General features: G+C 43.6%; 1 protein-coding gene across 3 annotated transcripts in view; it reads right to left on the bottom strand.

Annotated features, from left to right (window-relative positions):
• Positions 1-19143, bottom strand: part of LHFPL6 (LHFPL tetraspan subfamily member 6) — a 275293-nt gene extending 256150 nt beyond the window's left edge. Inside the window, exons 1-2 of one of the 3 annotated variants that reach the window (XM_089899652.1) lie at positions 18689-19143; positions 16669-17243 (exon numbers count right to left, since the gene is read on the bottom strand). In XM_089899652.1, coding sequence (XP_089755778.1) covers positions 16669-17053 — 385 coding nt within the window. In that variant the 5' untranslated portion in view covers positions 17054-17243; positions 18689-19143. Of the gene's footprint in view, positions 1-16668; positions 17244-17861; positions 18180-18688 lie in introns of those variants that run through there. The other 2 variants (XM_022574712.3, XM_089899651.1) reach the window with 2 other exon arrangements.
• Positions 19144-19463: the final 320 nt, after the last annotated feature.

Below are 19463 nucleotides of genomic sequence, written 5' to 3'. Positions count from 1 at the left end.
GTGACAGGGCACCATGACACTAAATTGGAACACAATTTAATGCCTTTTTAATTAATGGCTTTTTCATAATTAATAGCTTTTTAAATGGTCACTCAGAGGTCATGACTATCGTAGTAACATGGTCCAATTACATACAGCTACATATTACATTAACTTTCTCATAATACATTCAAGACAATAAAATTTCTCATCCTTCTACAGGCCAGCCCCTGATATCAAAATAAATGACTGTTTTACCCTGTTCTTCTCTAGCCTCAATTTCAAAATACATTTTATCTTTCTCTTATAATGTACTTGGTACAGTTTTCAAAGAATCATATACAAGCATCAAAGATATTTTCTTTTTATTTTGCTCAATTCCCCCCAGGATCAGAAATGAAAGCTCCAAACCCCCTGAATTGAGCTTTAATCTTAGAGAACATCACTGCAACATATTACTGCAAGTATCACTGGCAAGGTTCATTCTGTGAAGATAAAATAACGATCTAGCTGTAGAACACAATACTGAAGCTGGCTGTTGGTAGAATATCAATGACATTTTTCTGAGGGAAAGTCCAGTGACCAAAGCCATGAATTTATAAACTCCTTGAGGTCACAACCTTGTATTATACTTACTTCTTTTGTTTCTCGCAGCACGAAGCTGCAGCAGGATTTTAAGATTCAATAGGGAAATCTGCACAAAAGTGTTGTGTATATTATAAAATGATGCATTAAAAGTAGCTAACATTAGTTGACCTGGAACTCTAAAGAACTAATTTTCCTTTCAGTTGGTCTCTGTGGTTATTTGAAAAGGATAAAAACATGGACAGGTAGTAATCAGGCTGTGAATACGTCGGGGTGCGTCCGAGGAGAGATAGAGGGTTGAAGGGAGAAACCTCACGAAACCTAAAGATAGTACAGAAAAATACCACCGAGATGGAGAAAACCCACAACGTGGGAACACGAGCTAAAACAAACAAGCAAACAAAAAACACTTGTCCAGATGTTGAGAATATCTATTCAGATTGCATCTCAAATTATGATCCACAGGGGTCGGATACAGCTAGTGACAAGGGGAGTTTGCCAGGTCCTGAGTATAAGGCACCTGCAGATAGAGTGCAACAGCAAATTAAAAGGAGACAAGAGTATAATCAAAGTTATTTTCGCTCTTTATAGCTCTTTCTGGGTTTGCTTCTATTCATTATGTTACCCTCATATCTAGAACGCTGCCTAACAGAGAGCAGGGATGCAATAAATATTTGTGTAATGAACGAAGCTTATTAACTTTTTAAGTTGAAGTGTAAACTTTTAAGTCAGATAAACGATTGGTAATGGCCACCATTTGCTGGCAAGCTACCTTTTCAGGCCTGATATTACATGACTTACACATATGTAAACTTCACAAAAACCCAATGAATTAGTATTACTATTAGTAACAGGTGAAGGAACGGAGGCTGAGTGAGTTGCTTTCCCAGGGCCACAAAGCTGATGAGTGGCAGAATTCAACCCTGTCTGTCCAGATCCTGTGTTCACTTGGCTTTACACAACAACACAAAGCCAGAGAAAAATGTAAACACAAGAACAAAAAAGTACGAACATTTCATTTTACTTACAGTCTTACAGAAACAGTTTCTTCTGCAATCTGATTGCATGCAAAATTCTGAAGCATCCCATGTGGGGAAAACTTCTGTTATTCTAATCCTAGGCTGTAAGTAATGCTACAAAAACAATCAGCCACAAATTACAAGCCTCACAAGCTAAATAGCGAAAGTATGGAGAAATGAAAACATTTCCCTCCTCCAATATTTTCCACCATCTTAAAGTCTCATCAGATTCAGATTTCCAGATCTGCTCTAAGTGGACTGCAAGATGATTATGGTAAAACCACACCACACAAAGCACGCCTGTCTGAAATTACACTGAAGTCAAATGTACGTAAAATGGCGCCACACAGAGAAGAAGAGCTCACTGCTGTGTAATTTCGTGAAACCTGCTGGGCACCAAGGTCACAGGCAGCCAAAGTGAATTTTAAATGGTGCCCGACCAGGAGCCTATAATCAGGATAGCCACCAGTGGGTGGATGAGATAAATGAACTAACCAACTTTCTTCCGCCAGGCAATCAAAATAGAATGCCATCTTTATGCATGAGACCCCCAAATTTTTTTTAAGTTAAAATATTCATCCTTCACACCTCTGCTTTTTCACTACATTTCTAGCCTCTTCCTTCCTCAAGGTGCCTTTATGTTAGTGAACATCATGCAGTGTGATTTTTGTTCCTACCTTGAGTGTTCTTCCATCTATTCCCGGAAAATAAAATCTATTCCTACAAAGCACAAACTTCTCCATAGCCCTGGTCCACCAGCAGAGGAGCTGTTGAGCAGCTGTCACTGTCCAAGGGCAAGCTTAGAATTGATGATTGAGGGGCTTCCCTGGTGGTCCAGTGGTTAGGACTTCGCCTTCCAATGCAAGGGGTGCAGGTTCGATCCCTGGTCGGGGAGCTAAGCTCCCACATGCCTTGGGGCCAAAAACCAAAACATAAAACAGAAGCACTATTGTAACAAACTCAATAAAGACTTTAAAAAAAAGTGGTCCACATCAAAAAAAAAAAATCTTCAAAAAAAAAAAAAATGATTGAGTCAGACACAGCCAGGAGCTTCCCTTCCAACCAGGACAGTCAAATGGCAAAAGAAAGTGTCAGGATATAAAAGCCATGTCTTTTTTTTTTTTTTTTGGCTGTGTTGGGTCTTCATTGCGGTGCGCAGGCTTCTTTTGTTGCAGAGCATGGGCTCTAGGCGTACCGGCTTCAGTAGTTGCAGCACACAGGATCAGTAGTTGTGGCACACGGGCTTAGCTGCTCCACAGCATGTGTATCTTCCCGGACCAGGGATCAAACCCGTGTCCCCTGCATTGGCAGGCGGATTCTCAACCACTGCGCCACCAGGGAAGCCCCCCCATGTCTTATTTATTTATTTTATTTTATTTATTTATTTATGGCTGTGTTGGGTCTTCGTTGCTGTGCGTGGGCTTTCTCTAGTTGCAGCGAGCGAGGGCTACTCTTTGTTGAAGTGCGTGGGCTTCTCATTGCGGTGGCTTCTCTTGTTGCGGAGCATGGGCCCTAGGCACGCGGGCTTCAGTAGTTGTGGCTCGCAGGCTCTAGAGTGCAGGCTCCGTAGTTGTGGCACACGGGCTTAGTTGCTCCGCGGCATGTAGGATCTTCCCGGACCAGGGCTCGAGCCCGTGTCCCCTGCATTGGCAGGCAGACTCTCAACCACTGCGCCACCAGGGAAGCCCCCATGTCTTTTGAAGAGTGACTGAAGTAATACTTTCTCATAGAAGGTTCTCAAAGACACTATAAATGTATACATTTAACCCTGGTCTCTCTCATGAGCTCTGTGCCCATGTTGCCAACTGCCCACCTAACCTTCCACCCTGAAGTCCCCCCGACCCAGAACCACAAACTGTGGATTCAGGACATGTTCTTTGGTGGATATCCTCCAGGCCCTGTGAGATGTATGGATTGAGTAGGCTGCCAAGCAGGGCAGCTGCTGCCAGCCTTAGCCAAACTCGGCTGCAGACCCTGAGTCCTTTCTCCTGGGTCCTAGCACTGCCGATTGATCGAAAAAGTCAGAAGGGCCAGGTATAGGGACAACAGGAGCTCCGGAATGTCTCACTACTGATCAAATTCCTTCGTAAAATGCTTTCGCATTTGTTGGGGAGTCACATGACCTCCTTGTCTAAGCAGCGGCAGGATCACTTTTCTTCTCCTCCCATCTTGCTTTACCTTGATAAAGCAAGGATTGGCTCTGCCTTGATTTCCTTATTTTCCCTACCCTCAAAGTCCCTCAATAAGATAAAGTCTCACCTGGAGTGCTTGGGCTTTGCTGTCCCCTCCTTAGACTCTGGGAAATGGAAGAGACAAATGTACTGGGTTGGCCAAAAAGTTCATTTGGGTTTTTCTGTAACATCTTTCCAAACTTTCTGGCCAACTCAAAAGATACAAAACATAGGGTGGAAATACAATCAACGTGACTTGGCAAACCCTGTCTGTGCACCTCCTAGAAGGAGGCTGTGGTTATGAGCAGTAGGACGCCCACAGGAGGCGTGGTTTATGAGGCAGGGTGACTATAGAGATTATCAAAGAATTGCCTGAATACCTAAGGATTATAATTTCCTATTTAAATCAGGTAATGCAACCCCTAAAAACAAAACAAACATACGACACACATGAACAGCAGCAAAAACGATGTCCTACCGCACACTCAACTGTAGAATACAGTGACTCCATTGTAGGTCCAATCTAGACATGAAGAGAACATGGGAGATCCTACATCCACATCCAAGACAACGGTGCACATATGTGGAGGGGGAGAAATAGTACGGGGAGCTTGGATTGTTACGGGGAGCCGACTGTGGCCAGGAGTGAGAAAAGGCTATACCGACTTTGACCATGAACCTATGTCCCCCTTTCCAGCCTCGTGCACAGTGGAATGCCATGGTCCCGTAGGGAATCCTGGCCTGCCCAGGTGTGCCCAGTTCCTCCCAACATCATCAGCTACAATCTGGTACCCATATGGAAGGCACGTTCATACGCTGCAGAGAGGACCAACTGGGCAATCTGGTCATAAGGTAACACTGGGGCATGAGTTTTAGGAAAACTCTGGGGCTCAGAAGTAGAGATAAACAAACACTAAGAAAGTCATGCCTCATACACAGCAACTCTCACCGAGGAGGAGTATATCAAATGAGGACTGGATTTCATCACAGAATCTTCCTATTTTAGAGCTTAAAGGCACATTTCTTTTTTTCAAAAATTTGATCCACAAACATATGGAAACTGTTAACTTACAATGGAATGACACAAGGACATTTCATGTTTCATGGCCTTTAATGCAAATGACTCATGGCACATAAATAATAATCAATGATAATATTAACTCATAGGTAATAACCAAGGGATAACCAGTTTCCTTTCTTGCTCTGCCTTACTACGCAGCTGTAACATGACTAACATAAGCTATGACAGGAATCAATTAGGTCTCCTAACTAAAAGATTCCTGTACCACAAGTAATGGACAGCAATGTTCAATTACAAACATGCTGACAATAACACTTATTCTTTATAGATAAAATAAAGGTATAATTGAAAATGTCAAATTTTCTATGAAAATAAGATGTATAAAATCAATCTTACATCTCCTTATGTTTATGTATTTGCACACTTATTATTTCCTGCACTTTTAGGGAGCGAAAAGGAAAATATCTGTTTGTGAGAAGCCAGTGAAGTTCAATGACACGACACTGAGAGTCACTTTAGGTGTCATCAAGAATGCTCCTCTTAGAAGCCCCCAGGTGTGCTGAGCCTACATCAGTAACCCTCATTTGCACACAGGTGAATGTTAAACAGTTATAAAATTAAAGATGTCTACATTGTAATTTTATACAGTAAGTTACATCTACATGCTGTGGTAACAATGTCTATTACTTTTTTAAACGTTTCACTCTGTAAATCAAAACAGAGCTGCTATAATTTATGTTTTCTTGTTTGTTTTCTAATTTTCTGAGGAACTAGGGAAAAATGCCTGGTTTTTTATATACACAGAAATATAAAATTACTGAGACATCATTCATTTCCTCATCTATTCATCTAAAAATAGGAGCAGCAAAACCCGTTTGCCTCTATCTCAGAAATGTCTTCAAAATCGTTTTCTCTGTATTCCCACAGCTTCGATGAGGTTCTCACCATCTCTGGCCAAGCCTGCTGTAACAAGCCTCTTGCTGCCTTCCCTGGTTTTGTCGTTTCCCCAAATCAGTCTTTACTCCTCACTTGCTACTGGATTATATAGTTCCTAAGTCAATTTCACCCATAACCACTGAAAAACTTCATTTAACTTTAGTTAAGTGTAGACTTCTTACCATAGAATATGAACAGGGACCTTCAGACCTGATCCTCTGTCACATCACCTCTGCCCCCTACCTTAGAGTACGCTGCCATTCCCTGAATTCCCATCAGATCTTTTTACAACTCCTTGGCTTTGAGAATTTGACATTTCTCCTGCTCGAAATCCCAGGGAGCCTCTGCTCATCCTTCTGACTCAGCTCAATAGCACCTCTGCTATGAAGCCTTTCGAAACCCCTCCAGACACAAGGTCCCTCCCTTTCCTGTGCTCCTACAGCATTTTATGCACACTTCAATGGACCCTGGGCATTTTTAAACATCTGAGATTTATGCCTATTCACCAACCCCCCCCCAAAAGTTCACAGTATGACGTAATCTGCCACTTGGCTAAGGTAGGAATTTGAATTATATGTTGTATTTTAGCCAGGGTCCAGGAAAGCAGAAACCATCCTAAGTATTTCAAACCCAGAGGATTTAATATAATACAGGAAATTGGTTACACAGATGACAGAAGAGCTAAAACGCCAGACAGGAGTTAAAGAGGTGACCCAGAAACTGGCATCAGCAGAAAACTGCTACCATCCATGAGACTGGAGCGATGTTGGGGGGAAGATGGCATTACTGACAACTAGAAGAACCGGACCGTGTGACTAGGGGAGGATCACGACAGTGGCTCCTGATGGGAGCTGGGACCGGGAAGGGCTGGGCTTTCCAGAAGGAAGGACTACTGCTGCCGGAGATTCTGCCCAAGGGAGAGCTAGAGAGGGAGAGATACCCTGGCTTCTCCCGGACAGCCTCCCATCCTCCAAGAGTGCCTCCCACTGGCTGCATCTACCCAGATGCCAGGTGTCGAGGCTTCTGGGAAATGCAGTCTCCTGCGATGCCGGAGAATGACTGGCGCGCCGTGCGAGGCTGGTGAGCATCTCACTTGGCAGCTGGACGAGCCTCACCAGCCGATCACTGTATGCAACGGAGTGGGTGTCTGCATCACGAGCCCTTTGGGTTGTGACTATACTTCGCATGTTGGTTTCCTCCAGAAGGCTGTGAGCTCCGCTATAGCAGGGACCTCACCTCAACTTGTATCCCAGCACCCAGCATGGTATCTGACAGATAGTAGGCACTCAATAAATACTGCTGAATGTCCATAAACACTAATTCCCTGCATTTATAACATATTTTAACTCAGCATTTCCTCAAGTTTGTTGTGCTGGCCATTGACTCAAAAAGATACTGTTGCCTGTAACAGGTTAAGTAGGACGCTGCCTTTCCCAAATAAGTTTGTGAAACACAGTGCTAAACAAATTAAGCTGGTCTCTTGGTCCATTCGAGCTGCAATGACAAAATACCACAGACAAGGTGGCTTAGAAACAACAGAAATTTATTTCTCCCAGTTCTGGAAGCCGGAAGTCTAAGATGACGGTGTCAGGGCGGTAGGGTGAGGGTTCTCTTCTCCTTGTATCCTCACATGGCAGAAGGGGCAAGGATGCTATCTCAAACTTCTTTGATAAAGGCATTAATCTCATTCATGAGGGCTCCACCTTCAGGACCTAATCATTTCCCAAAGCCATCACCTCCTAATACTATCCCATTTGACATTAGGATTTCAACAAATGAATTTTGGAGGTGTCACAAACATTCAGACCACAGCAGCTTCTTTCTTTATTGCAGATAATACAGTTCATTCAGAGGTTTCAAAATGTGCTTGAAGACAGAGATGCAGAATTATGCAACGTCTTTTCAACATATATGACTATGGAACACTTTTATCAAAAGACTGACATTACACAGGGACATCAGTTAAGGGGTCATTGCTTTAAGTGTCTTCACATTTGTGACATTTTATTTCTTCTTTGAAATAGTCCTGTGAGGTACAGAATAACAAGGTCACACTTTTCAAATAAAAATGTTGCTAATAAATAATTAAAACTAATATATCAAGTATTAATCGAATATACAAGATGTCATTTACTATTCTAGTCACCATAGGGATAGAAGCAAAATGTAAATCTTAGTTCTTGTTCTATTTGAAGAGATAGGACATACAAGAAAAAAAGAACCATAAAATGGTACTTTCTTTTTATCCAACAATATTTTTATATGTGTTTTAGTACATCATGGTATCTGATGTTGCCTGATTACTGAAAATGAGGCGCACGGAAGGTAAATTACTCACTGAAGTTATAAGCAGGTCAGTTCTGGACCTTACATTAACACTTGAGCTTTATGAATTCTAAAAGAAAATCACTAACTGGTATGATGTCTATCATATAAAGAAAAGAAAGGATAACTCGATCCCCCAATAATTAGTCAGCAATATCAACGCACCAACACTGGGGTATTGGGGTATGAATCCAACCTCGTGATCTTCTAAAAATGACCATTCAACAGTCCCTGGGAAATCACCAGACTCCTTTAGAGGGATCTAGCTAGAACTCTCTGTGTTTCTATCATAATATTTTATTGATCAAGGTTGACAAAGTAGAACATTATCCTTCGTTTCTGAAGAGAGACACAAGGTCCTTGGTTTTGTTATTTAAGAAATGTGTCCTCACCAAATGAACCTACCTACGAAACAGAACCAGACTCACAGACATAGAGAACAGACCTGTGGTTCCCAAGGGTAGGGGGTGGGGGAGGGATGGAGTGGGAGTTTGGGGTGAGCAGATGCAAACCATTATACACAGAAGAGATAAACAACAAGGTCCTACTGTATAGCACAGGGAACTGTATTCAATTTCCTGTGATAAACCATAATGGAAAAGAATATAAAAAAGAACGTGTGTGTGTGTGTGTGTGTCAATCACTTTGCTGTACAGCAGAAATTAACACAACATTGTAAATCATCTATACTTCAATTTTAAAAAGAAAAGAAGTGTGTCCTCTAAAATTAACATTATCTTCAGTCTTAAAAGATTACTACAAGAGCTTCTAACAATGGGGAACTTACACTAGGGAACTTACACTAGAAAACTTGGCCAGCGTGTATGGCCAGCGTGTATTAATGAGAGATAAATTCTTCTGTCACATAATTTTTTAAAGACAGCATATTTGCTTTGGTTGGAGGTTTTGGCATTCTCCCCTAATGGTCTCTCTACTGCATGTTACCTTATTAACATTAACCTGTTTTGGGAATTGGCAAAAAGTTGCTATGTCACATTACTTCAAGTGGTTCTATGGTACTACAAACAGAAACTGGGGACCAAAGGAACAATAAAAATATTCACCTATGTTAAGAGACTTACTATTCATCATTGCCAGAAATTCTGAATTCTACATATAATACAAGGTGGAATGTCAATTAACACTTTAATATTATGATGACAGCGTTCACAGCTCAACACGTAACTAATGGGATAACTCTGGGTGTCGCTCTCTAAAATTCAGTGTTCACAGCTGTTTAAAAAAAAAGAGAGAGAGAGAGAGAGAGAGAGAACAAATTACCTGCCTCACTGGGGTGAAAGAAATGAGAACTGAGTATGTTCCAAGGATCACTGGTCCCTTCAGGGAGCCAGTTCCAAATTAGTTAGGGAAACACTTAACACTACACTTAATGCTATGCCTTCCCCACGCCCCCAGGAGATTGGTATAAGCATTGACATACTCCAGGCTCTGTGAAGTTCTGCTGTAATGAAATTTATTAACTTTCCATAACCAAGTGTTTCTCCAATCTACTTGTTCCCAAGATGATTCTGCTTTTTCAATACCTACTGGTACTCCCTCCGGAGCCAGCGCTCCCCAGAACACACTTGAGGGTGATGCCTCATGAAAACAAAAAGATGAATTTCAATGACCTCCAGGAATAAAAGTTTTGAACTTAATGCTGTTTTTCTTTCTGATTATAAGCAACACACACAACAAGACACCCTTGCCAAGCTGGAGGTAGCTGCAGAGCTCAAGTGTAACAGTGTACCGACAGTGTAACAGTGATGAGTTTGTTCAGAGAGCAAACTGGATGCATTTCGTGATGCTACCTACACAGAATGAGGTAAAGCTCTCTTGAGTGTGCGTTTAAAGTTTTTGTTTTAGAATTGGTTGTGAATTCACATGCCTCAGTTGGTTTTCCTTGTAACTGAAAATACGTTTTTTACAAGGCAACGAACCAATCTGCAATCTATGTCTTAGTGAAGTTAACCAGTCCAGACGGACCCTGGCCTCAGAAGGATCAGGCTACAGCTGTGTTAGATGGTGGCAACAAAGGGAAGCAAGTTAAAAATCAAACGATTCTCCTAAACTATGGCACAAATGAAACTACCTATGAAACGGAAATCGACTCACAGACATGGAGAAAAGACTTGTGGTTGCCAAGGCAGAGGGCGGGGAAGAGGGTGGGAGAGGGAAGGATTGGAAGTTTGGGATTAGCAGATGCAAACTATTATGTACAGAATGGATGGACAACAAGGTCCTACTGTATAGCACAGGGAACTATATTCAACATCCTGTAATCAACCATAATGGAAAACAAGATGAAAAAGGATGTATATATATAAAACTGAGTCACCTTGCTGTACACCAGAAACTAACACAACATTGTAAATCAACTATACTTCAATTAAAAATAAATAAAATTTTTTTAAAAGGGGAAAAAAATCAAATGATTCTCTTAGAAAGACTCTACTCCACATAAAGTAAATGAAGATTTGAACCCTGCGGGAAAAAAAAAAAACATCTAAATAATCCTAGGGAAAAAGTCTATCGGAGCTGCTAATATGATATGCCCAAGTTCAATGGACAACTCCTTACTCCTCCATTTTTAAGATTTAGTATCATTATTATGTTTTACTTCAGAGATACAATCTTGGAAGTCAAAGCTAATAACAGAAAATAAAAAACTGAGTATACTTGGCAGAAAAGAAGCCAAGGATTTGGGCACACTCTACCTGAACAGGAACCAGCCACAGCTCACTGATACAGGGTGAATGACACAAAACACAGCACTGGCAATGAGAGCAGGTCTGTAATTTGCAATTGGAGTCATAGGCAGAAATACCATCTTCATCTAAGTGAAGCACGGAAAAGATTTGGTTCTTCCCCTTTCTGGGTGTATACACAGGCCTGACCATCCCAGTAACATCTAAGGCCACTAATATAAAGGAAAACACAGTTATAAACTGCTCTGTTCCTACGCTAATTCTGCTATCTGCTGCTTATATCACATCATCCCCCAAACAACAATCACGGAAAGAGACTAATAATCCAGACTTAGCTTTACAGAAGTCTGTGCTCCCACACCAGTAACACATAAGGTTTTGAGTGAATAAAATTGTTCATGTTTCTCAAAATGTGATCCATAGACCATCTATGTCTAGAACTGCTGGAGAGTTTGTTAAAAGTGCTTCCCCTGCCCACCCCCCCCCACCCCCCGCCAGACCTACCAAATCACACACTCTGGGGCAGGGCTTTGGATTCTCCAGTGGAATAAACTGTCAGGTAACTTTCAGGCCCACTAGAGAACTAAAAGAATATTGCGCTGAATTCTGATGTCAATTACTGATGTGGAGAACTTGGAAGCTTCACAGAAAAGTCTGAAAACAATGAAACACTTTCCAAAGTAAGACAAAAAACAAGTTCTTCTGGGGTGGTGGGGAAGTATATTTTAAAAAATAAATAAATAAAACTGGTGACAATGACTACTTGGAAATTTAATTTTAAAACCTTATTAGATATAAACATATAAAACATATAAAACATCAGTTAATTCATCAGCATCCCTGCCTTTAACAAATCCCGAGCTCGGAGTAGATGCTATCTGTGCTGTTCGTTTGAGCTGTCTACACTGCATCTCCCTTTCCCTTCTTCCTGGCTGCCAAGCCCCACTCACACCCTTGCACTGTCTCCATCTCAAGCTTGCTCTCTGTCGTATCAGTGTGCCTGGGACGTCTGAGTGTGATGGAAGATGTGGGCTGTGGTCCTAGAAAGTACTGTCAGTCAGCATCATCTTCTTCCCTAGAGATGCTTAAGACCATGACTTCTTAGTCAAAGCTGATTTAAGTACGATCCTGCTTAGGAACAGAAGCTCAGAGTGGCTGGTTCCTGAGTGCCCTCCTGGCCTAATCATTCTGGCTTTTCCAAGATACACGTGGCTTTAGGGAGTTGGGACCAAGAACTGTCTTGGCCCATCTCTGTGATCTGCAGTAAGATCTTTACGTCTTTCAGTTAGCCAATTCCTTACCGCAAATCCACTGCCTGAGAACTACAGAGGATGTATTACGGTCTTATTTTGAGTTCTCCATCTGTCAAATCTTGTTTCTGGTATAGGGCAATGATAAATAAAAGAATACATATATAATATATAAATGATCATTATGATGTATATATAATATGTATTAAGAGAGAAAATTCCAGGATAATTTTCTGTGTCAAAAACCAGGACATGGGCTTCCCTGGTGGCGCAGTGGTTGAGAGTCCGCCTGCCGATGCAGGGGACACGGGTTCGTGCCCCGGTCCGGGAAGATCCCACGTGCCGCGGAGCGGCTGGGCCCGTGAGCCATGGCCGCTGAGCCTGCGCGTCCGGCGCCTGTGCTCTGCAGCTGGAGAGGCCACAATAATGAGAGGTCCGCGTACCACAAAAAAAAAAAAAAAAAAAAGACCAGGATAGATCGATGTGTTCAGTCAATACCAAACCACAGAGATGGGGTCTTTTTACAGTCCAGTCAGAGAGGTGTAAATAAGATCATGATAAAAACTAAACATTAACTAAATTCTGAATGTAAGCCATCTACCAGAAGTCACATCTTAAAAAATACAAAATGATGAACTTAGAGCAGGGTTCTCAAGGCGGTGGTCTCAGAACCAGCATCATCTGGGAACTTGTTAGAAATACACATTATCAACTCCCCTGGCCAACCCCCCAAAACCTACTAATCAGGGAGCCGCCCTGGGTGGGCTCCAAAAATCTGTTTTAAAAAGTCCTGAGGGTGACTCCGATGCATGCTAAAGTTTGAGAACCACTGGCTCAGAACTCAAGGCCGCTTGCCTGGACTTTATATTGTAAGGTTAGAGGGAGCTGAAGGAAACAGGAGGGGTTTGTGATCTGTGAGGCGCAATTTAAAGAGGAACAAAGAGAGTTCTGCCTACCCCCCCAACTGGCCCAAGAAATGGCTCGATTTCTTGAAATTAGAGCAACTTCTTTCAGTTAAGACACTGTCACTAAAAAGCCACCATGCCCATTAATACGCCAACACTTACTTATCTTATTCCTCAGCTGTCACTTGACGGAGCCTGGATATGAAGGAAAGCACGATGGGACACACCATATGTCAGGTCAGGTTCAAAGTGCAGCAAGGGGAGGAGAAGTCCCAAGCCCTCACCCAAAGGGATGAAAGACAGCCCAGGTGGAGCCCTACAGTGAGGGGACTCTGGAGAGGCAACGATGCTTTCAGCACAGAGACAGGGATGCTCTAAGAAACACTTTGTCATCATTACCGTCTTGAGCAGCACGTAACCATCAATTAGTTGAGGAGACGGGTCTCCCCTGGCTTCTCAGGACAGAGCAGTATCTACACTGGGAAGGTAGTTTTTTGCCAGTGATTAGTAGTCTACACTCATTTTATACATATATGTGACTCACATCCCAACTAAATGTGGAATAATACCAATTTGGGACTCTTTTCCATACCCCGTCGTTAGAGCGCCAGTAGTTTCCAAAGATGAAATCTACAAATTCAGACCCTGACAATTGCAAGCACCAGTGGGCAGAACTTAAGACAGCCTTAATATGTCTTTACATGCTTCACTTACAGAGCATGTAAATAAGGTATTTTACTAACACGTACGTCAAAAGTTTGGTATGAAGTTTCAAAAATTCTGTTAAAGTACTTAATGACTACAACAGTATTTGAAAGCACATGATTTTGTGTTCCACAAACAAAAACAACATTACAACCTCTATTTTCTCATAACACCATTATCACAATCTCTGCATGGTAACATTTTTATTACACGTGATACTACTCAAAGGCTTTCTACATGCCTTTTAAAAATTCAATTGAGGGTAAAACTCAATCCAGGCTGGTTTTTAAAAATTATGACCAAGACATGACTTCAAATATAAGATGGAGACGGTGGCAATTAAAGTTTATGCAAGTTACCACAAGAAAGGCAGAAGTCATTGATTCCTTGAAGTATTTCTTTTATAGGTAGTAAATGTCCATGGACAACAGTCCCATTCTGTGTTGTTCCACCCGTTTACAGGTGACATTTTGACCTCTAACCAACCACAGCAAGACAATTCAAAATGAAGGTTGACACTTTGTCCTTTAACTAGTTCCAAAGTACTGCAGGGGTTTTACTGCCTGATGTTACACCATATGTGCAAACTCCAGACACAGCAGGCATGTTTAAGTAGGATGCCTCTGTACTTTGCCATTATCCTGTTTCCTGTTGTTCTGGAGCAATCCTAACTTTAGCTAAACATAACCTTTCTGGGTGAATCATTTTTAGTAGAAGAATCCGCCTTATAGCAGGGTGCCCTGCACTCTGACTGTATTTCGGAAGCATGGCCATTGACGGAATTCATAGAACCCAGTGGTTTGGTATTTTGCAGTCTTTATGAAACCCACCCATTTTATGAAAACTTTCATAAAATAAAATTATTTACCACTTTTTCTTATGAATAAAAACTCAATCATGAAATGAACAACAGGAGTAATTCTTTCTGAAGCATTTTTTTGGTCAACTGGTCTATCACTAAATGGTAATGTTTAATGGCAGATTTTTCAAAACCTTTTCCGTAATTCAAGTTATTTTTTAATTCTAAAATGACTACTATCTTGGGTAATGGGATGTATTTACTTACTCGGGCCCTCAAAAGGTTCGAATCAGAAAAGCCCTCTTAGGTTTTACATTCAGAATTATTTTCTGCCAGGATTTGAGAAATGCTAATAATAACCTATATCTTCAGCTCAATGTCGGTAACTCTTACCAAACCAGAGTTCATGAAAAGCATATACTAAGGAAAAAACAGTCCTTTAAAAAGTATACATAACTTCCCCAATGGCCTTTCCCCTTGAGTTTTATGTAAAGTAGAACATTTAGCTCTTTATAATTCCCTCAAATCTATAAATCTCACCAGTCTCAGATTTACTTCCTGTTGCCTTCCTTCATTATACGTTTAAAGGTAATCAATAAAAACTGATTTCTCTTTGTAAGCACTTTCCTGTTCTGCCAGAAATAACAGTAGTCCCTGCCCTAAAACGAAGAAGAAAAGGAAAAGGAATATTTACCAGAAGAGGAGAAAAAGAAACCGCCCCAGTATTTTTCCTGAGCCAAGTGAAACACAAACAGCAAATCAAGTTTATTCTTAAAGAAAAAAAACCTTAAACATATTCCTGGCATTAGTCCTATTCTTCAAATCTGTGGTATCAACAAGTTTTTAACTCTGGGTTTGTATTTCCACTCTCTACAAAAACCTCATTATACTGCCTAATAGCTTTACTGTACTGTCTTTCTGTAGGAATCCACACATCACACGCAAGACTTGTGCTCAATGCTGAACAGTGAAGCAGTAGAGGAAGGATAGTAAGTCCCACAGCTTGCCTCCTAGGGCAGAGTGGGATGCAAGACCAGTGGGAAAAAACAGATGAGAACAAAGTTACATCTGGTAAGGAAATCAAGAACTGCAAACAACATATCTCTGACTCAGAAACGCAAAACTTTCAGCCACTTGAATTTTTAGCACAAGAATTTTCTGACCCAAAATGTTACTTGAAGGTTTTATATTAAATCATCTGAAATCATCTGTTGGGGTTTCTCCAATATAGACTCTACTCCAGAACTCTCCATTTTTAATGTTTTTTCTTCTCCTGCATTTTTCAGCGAAGACCATGAGAAAACACCCAATGAAAGAGCAACAGACTTTTACTTTGTAATGAAGTTACGAATACATTTTATACGTTTTCCTGGCTTCCTGTTTTCTTGAACTCTGTACTATCTACAGAGGTTGTCCTGTTTCACCAAGGCAGACTATAAATCACACGAGTTCAGCCCGTCAGGTTGAAAAATGGAGGTGAAAGGCACAGCAGAAAATACATGAAGTATAATTAAAACCATATGACCAGAGATATTGAAGCAATACTTGTTGGAGGCAACCCAAGTAAAAATCAAATCTTTTCTAGTGTTAGTGAGACTGGCCAGTCCCTTTGAAACAAACACACATCACTTGCTAAATACTCTTTTTTTTTTTTTTTCTCCTTCACAGCAAAAGCACTGGGAGAAGTTCAGCCCTAACAAGGTACTGAAGCCTATCTTTGTGGCACAGTTAAATTCATAGTTGTTCATGTAAAACTGATCTCTCATTTAAAACAGTAATCATTTATTTAGAAATATAGTTTAAGATGGGGCAGGGCTCAATTTTACATCCACCAAAAAGGATAAAAGGCTTATGATGACAATGTTGAATCAAAAACCTTTTCTACTTTTCTATGAAGTGTTCATCTCCTAAGGCCTGAGGATTCCAGAAAGACACAGATACTGTAATTGCTTGTTGTTGATCATAAAGAGCCAGCAGCTATAAAATCCAAACCGTCTCCTGGACTACATTATAAACAACCTAGACACTACTGCCTCACAGACGTGGTACTGAGCAGGCCAATGATGTACATGTTTAAGGATGTACAGAAATTAAGAGCTCCTGAAGTTGTAAAGCATCTTTGACTTTGGCAATCTGTCCCCAGAGCCTATGTCCCCTGAGCGTTCCAAGGGTCAATTACCATAATCTCAATAGATAACTGGAACACAACTTGCAATATTGCTTTGGGGTTCCAGTAAACAATGTAAATTTAGCGAAGTCACTTACCCCCCAGAAACTGAATTCCTCCAGCCACTCTTCCCACTGTCCGGGAGATGAGCTCCGACACACAGCAGCCCATGAGGGCGGTGAGCGCCACAAGCAGGAGCAGGCCACAGCCCAGGCCTGTCACGATGGTAGAAATCCTCCATTCTGCGCTGGGGATGCCCTGGAAGGAGGCGTAGCGCCCACATTCCTCCACCATCACCATCGTCTGCCGACTCTCATCGTGCACGGGATACGAGCACCTCCGGAAAGTACCGAAGGACACAGGCTTGCCCAGCTGAGATCCCCAGAGCCAGTAAGGCATGAAGAACCCCACGCAGGAGGTGGCAGCACAAAGAAACGAGAGCAAAGCCCAGATGACCCCGGTGCAAGTCAGACTGGATGCCATCTTTCACCAGATGGGGCAAAGAGGACCCAAAGTAAGTGTTCTGGGTCTGCAGGAGGGAGTGAAGGTGTGAAACCACCGGGGACCCACAGGTAATCCACAGTTCTGTGATGGGAGAGTGTCTATTAACAGAACGGATCTTCAGTCTTACTGGGCATCAACTTCCCATCCTGTGCAGTAAGGAAGATGGTCCCTGGTAAAACCATAAGAAATATTAAAAGTTAAATGTTTTTAGAAACGCGATTAACACCGATTCAGTTGGTCTACAACTTTCAATTAATAAACAGTCAAAGATGCCTCCATACTTCAAAAGTGAGAAGAATCCCTTCTCTCTATAAACTTCTCCATAATTCAAATGTTGTCAGACTGGCTCAAACCTTTTTCATGTCTTTATCTCCTATAAATGTCCCCAAATTAACTCATGCACTTAAAGAAATGCATGACTTCTACTTGCCAAGCCAGTGAATTCATTTCATATACTCACATTAAAAGTAATGTAGCATATTTACCGGCAGTAAACATAATTCCGAATGTTATAATAAGAGGAACCATACCGTGGTTTGTTCATTTGGCTTGCAAGTTCATGCTCATAACTTGTCGCAACTTCTCTATGTCCCTTTGGGTGCATTAACACTCTGCACGAGCCCGAACAAAATAATTAGGGTCACAATTACACACTGCCCAGGCATACACAATGGATGGGACTATTAGGCATCCCCAGTCCTCATTCAGTAGCGTTTGTGAATGCCTTCAGTCTCAACTATCTTCTAGCGTCAACGAAAGAAAGCCTGCAAAAGGCTTATTTTCATACCTGCAGTTTTGATTCACGGCCTCCAATTAAATTATTGGAACCATCTCTACCGCTGAACGAGTGTCACTGTCTAATCTGAAAAAGAATCCATACCTGCCAGGACTCTACATCGAACCCCAGTCATTCTAGTGATTCCACGTGCATTCACTTCCATACCTCCTTCCCTCTCAGAAAGAGTTCCAGAACCACTTCCCACACTTTTCAGAGAGAATGCAGAAGCCCAGAGCCACGCGCCCCAGTTCCATCCCCAGGGCTCTTTTTACTCCAGCTTAACGTCACGCACCCCCTCCCTTCCCAACCCTCGCCCCTGCCCTTTCCTTCCCACCCACCACCCCATTTCCACCCCAGTGTGTCACTCCAGGGGAGTTCCGGCTACTTGTTTTTTTGTTTTTTTTTAATCTTGTCAACTGAGGTCAGCATCAGCATTAGCGGCTGAAGTTGGTCTGCTGGGCCCTGAGGCTGGGGAAGACGGGTGGCACGGGGACGTGGGGTGGAGACCGCCCTCACCTCGCGCTGGGGCAAGGCGCCCCGGGGTTAGCCAGCCCCCGGCAAAGGCCTCCCCCACTCCACCCCGAAGACACACAAGGATCCCTCAACCCCCAAAGCGGCAGAGGGGCGTTTTCCAGCCGGCCCCGCGCGGAGGGAGCGGATGAGGATGGGCAGGCAGCACCCCCCGGAGGCAGACGCCAGCAGCGGACGCGGCGGGCAGGGAGAGCCGGCCGGCAGCCCAGCTCAGGAAGTCCGGAGCCCGGGAGCAGCCCAACTCCGGCGTCCGGAGAAAAAAGGAGCGGAGCCCGCGCCCCGGGGCAGCCGCGCGCGGGACTCACATGGCTGGCGGGCGGCGGCCACCTTCTCTCCCGGCGCCGGGGCGCACTCACAACTTGCTGTCTCTCCCGGGCGGAGCATCCACGGCACGCAAGACCGTCCTTCCCTCTTCGCCGCGGTCCCTAACAGCCGCGGAGCCCCCGGGCCCGACGCGGGAGGGAAAGCAGGGGCCGGCAGCAGGCGGAGGGCTCCGGGAGGACGCGCGGCGCCGCCGCCCGTGCAGCCCCGCTTCCCGCGGCTCTCTGGCGGCGGCTCGGGCGGAGCGCTGTGGCCGCGCGCGGGGCGCTGTAGCTCGCGGGCGGAGGGGCGGATCTGCCTTTGGCAGGCGAGGCACGCAGCGCCTCCTCCCCTCCGCCGCCCGGCCCTCCTCTCTCTCCTGTCCCCTCCCCTCGCGCCCGCCGGGACCCGGAGCGGACGCGGCGAGGGCGCGGCGCGCCAAGGCGGGGACCCTCCCGGCACGCGGGGCGGGGCGGGGGGCGCGGCCGCCGAGCGCCGGGGTCTCCTCCCACCCCCTGGGCGGCTGTCTGGGCTCCTCCAGCTGCGAGCCCTCTCCCGCCTTCCTGGCCCCGCGACTCCTTCCAACGCGAGAGTGGCGGAGGCAGAGTCCGAGAAGTAGGGGCGAAAGTTGCTTCTCCTCTCGGGTGCTCGCCAGGGGCTTGGAAGATGAAACACGCTCCCTGTTCGCTTTTCGGGGGTCTGGTATTTGGGGTTTAAGCTCCGGTCTCCGACCGCCTTTAGGAGACGGAGATGGAAAGGAACGCCTCAGAGACTGGGCGC

This window comes from Delphinapterus leucas, chromosome 18 (assembly GCF_059928025.1).
Source record: "Delphinapterus leucas isolate spDelLeu-1000000601 "Yukka" chromosome 18, BTC_Dleu_Yukka2, whole genome shotgun sequence".
NCBI classification, from domain to species: Eukaryota; Metazoa; Chordata; class Mammalia; order Artiodactyla; family Monodontidae; genus Delphinapterus; species Delphinapterus leucas.
The sequence above is the reverse complement of the archived record's forward strand: the minus strand, read 5'-3'. Positions and strand labels throughout refer to the sequence as shown.